Here is a 9854-nt window from a genome sequence, read left to right on the forward strand (position 1 = left end):
CGCTGGATCAACTGGCGTGTATTTCACCTTAAACACACGACACGTTAAGGGAGATTGAAAAATATAACTGATTAATGTCATTAAGGCTAACACCATGAATCATGAAACTTACATTGTGATCATCAGCCTTCTGTCCATTAATTGTCAACTAATGCGGGACGAAATTGTTGTTTGTTTGGTCAGCTTACAATTGTGTTATTATTTTCCCGGCCAAAGGTACGTAGATGAATATGAGCACAAAAGGTTGGCGTGAAGGATCTGCTCGCACCTGTCTGTCATCTGATGATTTCAGGCACTGAGGGAAACACCGGATTTTTCCATACAAAAGATCATGAAGGAGAGTCATTGCCTAATAAAAGTGGTCTTTGGGAATGATCAGTTTTTGTCCAAGCTGTTTTAGAGAGGTGCTGATTCAACTCTGTGATCATTTTAAATGTTTTAGCATTGCACTGTGCTGTGTTTGTATGACTCACATCTGATTCATATCCTTCATGTCATGTAAACTTTTCCATTGCTGGACTTTCCAGTCATTGAGCTTGTTTGTTGTCAGTGTCTGCTCTCTGTTGACCTACATAATCCTTTAACTTCAATAGCACTAAAATAAACCTCTGGCACTTTCAATGACCTGTATTTTATGACTTAAAGTGAGATAGCCACTGCAAGAGATCCCAGTTAAATTTGAGCTTGGCAGACGAATAAATCATATAAGAACTACACTAGCTTTTTTGTTTTACTCAAATAATTTACAGATTTTCTCATCTATATAAAAACAGCAAAGACTTCATACAGTTTGACATGTTTATGTGAGAAATTACACTTGTTGCAAATGTACATATTGCATCTCAACACCTAATGGAAAAGTGAAATAAATGCTACACGATCAGAAAAAAATGTGTGGGTGAAAGCCACAGTAAATTTCCTTTGCATTGGCTGTTGGACCACTTCCGAAGTATCAACATGAATTTAGTCCTTATTCTCAATCTTAAACCTTCTGATGCGTTTCAGAGACTCTGATCATTGTTTTCATGTGCAGCAATAGTATAACCACAGAGGGGGTGTTTCATCCGTTCAGTATTGTCTTCATTTCTGAAGAGACATTACTGCCTCAAGCACAATGCAAACAGGCTTTATTTTTCTAGTGATTATTTGGGCCTCATCCACTTTTGCCTCAGGACACAGTAAGTAACAAACTTCATCATTGATTTTACTCTATTTCAAATAGAGTTTTGGGACGTATTGGTGATACATTATTTATACATTTTCAAGCTACTGTTAAGTACAACTGAATGTCTGTTTTTTACAGCCTCAACTCACCTTCAGTTCTTACTTGGATGTCAAGCTGTGATACCATGTCAACATAAGAGAAGTGGTTCAAACTCTTTCAAATGGTTTTTTAAGAAAGATTATCATCACAACACAATCCAGATATATTTTCAAGACAAGAATGGATTACAATACCACAATCCACTCTTTCGCCCCAAAATGAGGGTTTTGCGTGATGGTTCCTTGGTCATTGATCGTTTGACAGAGGATGATGAAGGCCTTTACTGGTGTGGAAATTGTTTTCAAGACATTTGTCGGGGACAGTCCCCAGTCATCAGAGTGAAGAAAGGTCAGACCCACTGTGATTGTCAGTTTGTTTTTGTAAAACACAATATATAGCCAACTACTTTGTGTACCCAGTTCTATAGGTTTGCCAAAGTCAATTCTCTGTTCAAAAAAGCAACATCTTTTTTTCAGAAATTCTGATGGGAACTCTTGAAACAGTCTACGTTATTGAAGGCAGCAGTTTTACTCATGCATGTCTGGGTGAACTGACTGACTTAAAATGGACTTTTGAAGAAAGTAATACAACTGCACTCAAGAACTCTGTACAACGACCAGAATTAGACTTTGTGGATTCGAACAAATCTATACACATTATAAATGTCAAAAGAACAGATGCTGGAAAATATTTCTGCTGGAAAAGTGGATGTGATGGATACAGGCAGAAGCTACTGACTATCAACTTGTGTGTAATTACAGGTGAGAAAATAACACAAAATATATGTGTCAGAATTAAATAGTTTAACTTATAGTCTTTTTTTTCATTTTATAGTACACGGCAGTGAGGATTCATCTGCTTCTTGTGCTGTGATATGTGACTTAGAATTCAGTAACATCAAACCAAATGTCACATTAAACATGGAGATGGGCTCAAAGACTATATCAGTGCTTGTAGATCAATATGGGTCATTGAACTGCAGTGTAAAGCACATGTTTAAGGGACACAGTACGGTTAACAGCACTCACAACAGCACTCGCAACAGCACTCACAACAGCACTCACAACAGCACTCACGACAGCACTGACGGATCGTCAAATGCTTCCAACACAACAGGTGAGCGTTTTTGTTTTTTTTTCCTTTGTATCTCTCTTTAAGGAGTTCATGGACTGAATCAAAGGAATATCACTTCTTATGTCTTTGGCTTTACAGGTGTACCTACAGAGCCTGAATATCTGAATGCAGTTATTTATGGGACACCAACAGCCCTTCTGTGTCTTATTTTAATTGCACTTTTGGTAATTTGGTACCTAAGACCAAGACTGCATGCAGGTAGGATATGAAGTTCTTTGTCTTGTCAGATTTCCTGTTTGTTTGCTAAGTGGTCTGCTGCCAAAACATAAGTAGATGTTTGACATTTGGCTAGGCAGCTGATTCAGTTTCTATTTCTTTAAAGCGTTTCCTGTTTACATTTGCTGCTGTGGCTTCAATGGCAGGGTAAGTTTACTTTATGATTATGATGGGTAACTACTATCACGTGTTTTGTTGTATTTGGGTAATGAAATTTCTTACTTGTAACTGCAGATGGAAGAGGAGATGTCGGTGATTTACTCATCAATTATCATCAGGAAACCTGCAAAGATAACAAACAATCATATGACTGACAGTGACAGTAGTTGTGTGTATAGTGTAATAAAAGCATAGAGGAAAGGTCCCAAATTGAGATGGTCCATAAATGCCACTGGTATAGTGATAGCCGACCTGTTTTTCATGAGAAAAGTTGTTTGTGATTCTGAAGGGAAATTCTACAGCAGCATTAGGTTTTGTTTTTCTTTAATTAGAAAGTTTCCTAACTGGGTGAAATGATCCAAGTGGCAGCCATAATAAAAGCTGATTGAATATTTTTATGAATATTTATTAAACAATTTCTTTATTACTTCCTCACCTTTTTTGGTCGAACACAGAAACATCCTTTTTATAATATTTTGCCCTAACGTGACAGGCACTTTAGGTGTTTCAAGACAAAATATTTGTTTGTCCAGAGAATTTGAATTTATAACTTTAGGTTGATGTGTCTTCAGATATTGTAGGCCTACTCGGATTAAGAGTAATTTCCAAATTGACTAACTACAACATTTCAATGTTTTATTTGTCACATAGAATCGTAAGGTAGAACTCCAGGGAAATTATGGCCTGTATGTTAATCAATAATCAGCATCTGTTAGCCTATACCTCATTAAAAATATTATACAGCCAACACATTTGTTAACTTTTCTTTTGTTTACAAAAACCTTGAACTCTACTCTAATGTGTAACTTTGCGTTTTAATTCACATCTTCCATCATCATCTTCCAGTTGGATGTAACAAGTTGACAATTCTGTATCAATTGTGATACCATACAACCCTCACTTCCTAAAAAAAGGAAAATAATGGTAACTTTAGCCCAGTAGGTGGCTGTAATGCGCCAAAAATGTCGATGGCAATCCTACGAAATACAGCAGATGGAGAAAAGTACGCCTTCCATTCACTCATGCCGACTGTGTTCATTCATTATCCGATAACAAACCGAACAGTGTGGTAATTTTTGCTCAACTTGGCTCTTTACTGTCACATATAGATATTTTTCATCCCATTTAAGTAACCAAACTAACGCTGAAACGTACGGAAACTTGGGGAACACAGCTAACATCGTGGCTAACTGATTAGCTTAGGTAGCTGCTAGTTAGCAGGGTAAGTTAGCTACTAAACGTTAGCCGTGTGTTGATGTAACGGACACGGTGAGGCCTAACGTTACCGGAACCCTGGTCTTTACTGTGGAGGTTCAACCAAAGACCGACGTCTGTGTTCCCAGCAAGTGGACAGCTACATTTTGTCTTTTCTCAGGTAACGAAATAAATTAATTTTGAGAGCGAGTTAGCGTTAGCTGCTAACCACACTGAATTAGCTAACAAGCTAGCTCGCGAGTTAAAGTTGTCAACTCAGTTAACGGTCGAAAGAAAACAGTGCCTGTAACAACTTACATAAAAATATTAATGATAATTATAATATTATATGTAACAACATCTTCTTACAGAGTAAAACAACTTTTTGCCCGAGAAAACATGGAAGCTCCTCCTGTCACCGTGATGCCAGTCACCGGGGGCACAATCAATATGATGGAGTACCTGCTGCAAGGTGAGCTAACGTGGAGATACGTCCTTATCTGCGTACAATAACATTAAATTAAACATCTTTATCGATTATCCAACTACCAGTTAGTGTCATACATGGCCTGTAGTGGACTGAAGTTTTACAGTACTACTGGGTGTTATGTGATAAATTAAAATGTCAGCAACTCATATAGATATTTTTAAAGGTTGTGCTTATACAGTTACTTATTTTAAGTGTCTAATTTTACGTTAACAACCACGTCTTGTTTGGTAGTACTATAATGCTTAAAATAAGGAAAATATAAATTAAAAAAAATTTATTGTAAAACTGTAAAGTATTGTAATTTTACAATTTCCTTGGCTCAAAACAATAAAGTGTCAAAATATAATTTTGCTACTTTAACTGAGAATAGTTTTACAAATACACACTTGGGTGAAGTTATAGGAAGAACCAACATGAAGTACCATACCTATGTTAACCCTTATGCCCCCCTCAGACATTTTTGTACCTTTTTCTTACTTTTTTAATTTTTAATATTAAAATATTTTAATAGTTTTTTCTGGGTTTTTTTCATAAATCACTTAAACAACTCCAAAAGTGCTCAGAACAACCAAGCATTAAACCATTTTCAGGATTTTAATCCTTTAAATTCCTGTTTAATTATTATTTGCATTACTAATTATATATTACAAAAAACACAAAAAATAATTATTTTCCATATAATAAATAGTAAGGGATGGGGCATTGGAGGTGATTAGAGTCTTGGATATGCCAAAGATTAGTAACAAACTTGATTTGATTGCATCACTATTCTTTATGTAGTGTCAGTTACTCCCTCTGGACACCTTTGTGGCCCAAAAATGCCTCATTGACTTCCATTAAAACCATTTTTAATCTCACTGCCATTACAGTATATAACCATGGATTCTCTAATGTCAGCATTTTATTTTGAGGAAAAGTAGTGATATTTGACATTTTTACTGTATTCCATCAGATTCAACCGTTTTCCCATTGTAGGCCGCTGTATGAAATTCTTGTATTTTTGCCAGTTATATTATGGACTCATGTGACTACCAGGGGGCCCCAAGAATTTTTTTTTTTGTGTGTGTGTGTGTGTATGTGTGTGTGTGTGAGTGTGAGAGAGAGAGAGAGAGAGAGAGAGAGAGAGAGAGAGAGAGAGAGAGAGAGTGAATCTGCAAGCATGCATTGATCATTTCAGTTGTGAAAAAAGGACATCTTTTGAGGGATGTGTTTCATGTGTCTTTGAAGAGGTGCTTGAGTAAAAACATGGCCTCCTGCCTTATTCAAAAACAAAAACAACTGTTAGTGTATTTATGCACCTGGCTGCTTTCACAGCCAAAGATAAACATGCACCTTGGCTGAGGGGTCATTTCATTAGTGAGCAGAGAAGGAGAACGATCTGGAACAAAGAGAAGGAGCAAAAATGAAGAGGCATTTCAGTGCAGAAGAGGCTTTAGAAATGGCCATGCAGCCTTTATCTGCCAGTGAGCTGCAGGACTCATCTGAAGAAGACACAAGCTTCGAGGAGGAGTCTGACACAGAATGCTTCCTGGAGTCCTCCACCTCTGTGAGTGCCTCTGACCCTTCCTCTGAAAGTGGAGAGGACACTGAGGATCCTGCCCATCCTAACAGTGAGTGCACAGCGAAGAATGGGCAAGTCTGGTCTCCATCTCATGCCGAGACGCTGCCCTCAAAGAAACCACCGACACTGCAGAAGGAGAGTTGTGTGCTGGTTGTGCACAGGCCTAAAAAAGAGGTCTTCTACCACCTGCACCAAGTGTAACAGGTGCATTTGTAGAGAGCACCAGGTCACATGCTGCAGGACCTGCTGGTGTGCTGCAGGAAATGAACTAAACTAAACACACACACACACCCTCTCTCAATCCATGTATCTGTTTATCTCAAACACACACATAACTCACATATTCAAAGCCTTGTTGAAGTTTTCAAAGTTGTTTCAGTTTGCACAATAAATATTCACATTGATGAATCAGATTTTGATATAAAAAGGATTTATCTCTCTCTCTCTCTCTCTCTCTCTCTCTCTCTCTCTCTCTCTCACACACACACACACACACACACAAACACACACACACACACACACACACATACACACACACACACACACACACACACACAATCAAATGACTCTTGGGGACCCCTGGTAGTCACATTAGTCCATAATATATCACTGGCAAAAATAAAAGAATTTCATGCATCGGCCTACAATGGGAAAACGGTTGAATCTGGTGGAATACAGTAAAAATGTTAAATATCACTATTTTTCTTCAAAATTAAATGCTGACATTACAGAATGCATGGTTTTACACTGTAATGGCAGTGAGATTAAAAAATGTGGTTTTTCATGGAAGTCAATGAGGCATTTTTGGCCACGAAGGTATCCAGAGGGGTTATCTGGCACTACATAAAAAATACAAATGCAATCAAATTAATTTTGTTACTAATCTTTGGCATATCCAAGAGTCTAATCACCACCAATGCCCCATCCCCCTACTATTCATTCTATGGAAAATAATAAATGTTTTGTGTTTTTTTGTAATAAATAATGAAAAAATTAAAATGATTAAACTGGCATTTAAAGGGTTAAAATGCTGAAAATTATTGAATTTTTGGTAGTTATAAGCAAGTCTGTAGATGTTTTAAGAGATTTATGAAAAAAAAACAGAAAAAAATATTTATGTATGATGATTTACTAGCAGTTTTTTTGTGTGTGCACATTTTTGCCACGGAGGTGTCCAGAGGATAGTAAATTTGAGGAGGTCACAAGGGTTAAATGCTTGGATACATCAAACCTTTCTATTGGATTATTGTGATTGATATGAGCCTCTACTACTGTGAGCTTATTTACAGGTCAATGAGGTGATGTGATATTAAGATTATCTCTTAAGTCAAGTGTTGTCTTTAACTGTTTAATGAAATACTTGAAAAATAATTTAATGAATGCATTCTTTCAAAAGATACATCCACCCGTGATGTTATGATTATGGTGTTGGAGTATGCCAACTAACCTCTCGTTCCAAGATCTTCCAAATAGTCTTCCCTCATTGATGTAAACTGGAAAGACAAGATATTAGAAACTTGTTAACATGCAGTGGAATTCAGCATTACCAAGCTAAAGTTGAAACCAAACCTCTACCTCCACCTAGAGTTTCATAAAACATTTTACTAAAAAATGAATATTAAACCACTGATAAAGTGGAAAAACATCTGATGTGTTTGTGACAAAGGCCTGTCACCTTCCTCTTTTGTCAAGGAATCTCCGCTGTTGTAATGTTAGAGGCCTTGTGTTTATTGTGCAGATTTAATGTATATTGAAACTATTGCATTGGATACAAGATATTGAACAGTCCAGATGATTGCACCACATTGTTTATACACTGTTTATGTATTCATGCATTTGTTTGTCAACCCTTTATTAACGCAGGCAGTGTGTTAGACCAAGCCCTGGAAAGCCTCTTGCATCGCCTCCGAGGTCTGTGTGACAACATGGAACCTGAGACCTTCACAGATCATGAACTGGTTTATCTTCTGAAAGGCCAACAAGGAAACCCTTTCATTCTGCGTGCCCGGCGCTCCCTCTCACACCCCACGTCACCATGGCACCTACGCTACCTAGGCCAACCTGAAGTGGGTGACAAGAGCCGCCATGCCCTGGTGCGTAACTGTGTTGACGTAGCTGCCTCTCACAACCTGCCCGACTTCCTCAATGAGATGGGCTTCCGCATGGACCACGAGTTTGTGGCCAACGGGCACATATTCCGCAAAGGTGCTATGAAAATTGTGGTGAGCAAGCTGTCACGCATCCTGGTACCGGGTAACACAGAGAACACAGAGCGTCTATCACTTTCATACCTGGTGGAGCTGAGTGTGTTGGCTCCTGCCGGTCAAGACACTGTGTCAGAGGACATGCGCAGCTTTGCTGAGCAATTGAAACCATTGGTTCACCTGGAGAAGATTGACCCCAGCAAACAGAGACATTGAATGTCACCATTTGTATGGTCAAGTCATTTTTGACTACCATGGACAAACCAGACTTCTATTTTTTTACATTGTTTACATTTGAACTAAAATTAAATACAGTTCAACTTTGACTTAACTGTTACACTCCTGGTTAATTTGTTATTTAAGCGGGAAAATAACTGCAATTACAAAACAACATTACTGTATTCTTTTTCAACCAAAGCATGTACACAATTTTGAGTTTTGACATGGTAACCTTATCATTCTGTCACAAATTAACACCACACAGTTTTGGTTATAGGAGCAGTGTGTAGGATTTAGTGGCATGTAGTGATTAGGATTGTAGATCGCAACCAACTTCCCTCATGTGCCAAGTGTGAACTCCCGGGTTGGATTTCTTTAGTGTTCACTATTTAGGATTTTTTTAAAATCTGGAGCCGAGTTGCCTAGAGAGGTCTCCTCTTCTCTCAAACAAACAGACCAGGTTATTAAAATCGGTAACAACACTTAATAAAGCAGTTCTGCATTTCAAAACCTTTTTTCTTTGACACCGTTTGACTTATTGCGAGCTGCTAGCCCAGCATCTGCTGATGTGTCCCCAACTTTTTCCTCTGATAACTTAAGATCCAGACATTTAGGAGGTTTTCACCAGGGGCTGGGTAATCCGCAAAGGTTTTTACTTTCCAAAACAAACAAACCCAGTGATTTAAACTGGTAAAACACTGAATAAAGCCTTTTCTCATAAAAAAAACCCAACTAATTTTCCAATGCTAGTTGGGTCGTTGCAGAGGGCCAGCCAGTGTAAAAACGTATGGCCCTATCTAGAGCAACTGTTTGCTTTATTCATCCAGGGCTACTGAAGAAACATGTCGGACTTGGTTGACGAGGACCCGCTCCCGATGTAGATAGAAATGGTGGTTCATTTTAAGGTAATGAAAGCATGACAATTCTTATTTTCACATAATTATGCATGAAAGAAAATGTATTACATTATATTCAATATCTGTCAATATATCCCCCTACATCCTACACACTGGACCTTTGAACTAATTGCCAAATTCATGTTTTTGCATTAATTACATTTAGTGTTTCCATAAGTAAGCTAGTGACTGTGTTGAGTGTGAAGCAGTACAAGAACCACCCCTTTATACAATAAGTGTTGCCACAAAACACTTCTCAGACCAGAGATAAGTGGTATTTGTCATAGTAATAGAGGGTCTTTACAACTTGTTGCTCTTGGAAATTTAATTTCTTTACTTGGTTTTAGTTTAAGACTGATTATTGATTATATTCTTTTATTAATGCACAAATTTATTTCCCTCTATAAGTCAGGTTTAATAGCTGAAAAAACACTATTCCTAGTGTATGATGTATGTTGCACAAATACCTGAAGTATTTTTTTTTATTTAATATGATCTGTGTTCTATATTTAAAGCT

At 37.6% G+C, this 9854-nt stretch overlaps 1 protein-coding gene across 4 annotated transcripts; it reads left to right on the top strand.

Moving 5' to 3' along the window:
* The first annotated feature begins 977 nt into the window (after positions 1 to 977).
* On the top strand, positions 978 to 8951 carry med18 (mediator of RNA polymerase II transcription, subunit 18 homolog (yeast)). 4 transcript variants are annotated; one of them, XM_042490912.1, is made up of 7 exons: positions 978 to 1178; positions 1304 to 1612; positions 1741 to 2025; positions 2099 to 2380; positions 2477 to 2596; positions 2721 to 2761; positions 2849 to 4146. In XM_042490912.1, the coding sequence occupies exons 1-7, from the start codon at positions 1115 to 1117 to the stop codon at positions 2966 to 2968; spliced, it is 1221 nt and encodes a 406-aa protein (XP_042346846.1). In that variant the 5' UTR covers positions 978 to 1114; the 3' UTR covers positions 2969 to 4146. The 4 variants fall into 4 exon arrangements, with proteins under 4 accessions (XP_042346846.1, XP_042346847.1, XP_042346848.1 ...); XM_042490913.1 differs by lacking the exon at positions 978 to 1178 and having other exon boundaries at positions 1234 to 1612; XM_042490914.1 differs by lacking the exons at positions 978 to 1178; positions 1304 to 1612; positions 1741 to 2025; positions 2099 to 2380; positions 2477 to 2596 and adding exons at positions 4339 to 4439; positions 7882 to 8951 and having other exon boundaries at positions 2737 to 2761; positions 2849 to 4148.
* The last annotated feature ends 903 nt before the right edge of the window (positions 8952 to 9854 follow it).

The sequence above is a fragment of the Plectropomus leopardus genome, chromosome 7, assembly GCF_008729295.1.
Source record: "Plectropomus leopardus isolate mb chromosome 7, YSFRI_Pleo_2.0, whole genome shotgun sequence".
NCBI lineage: Eukaryota > Metazoa > Chordata > Actinopteri > Perciformes > Serranidae > Plectropomus > Plectropomus leopardus.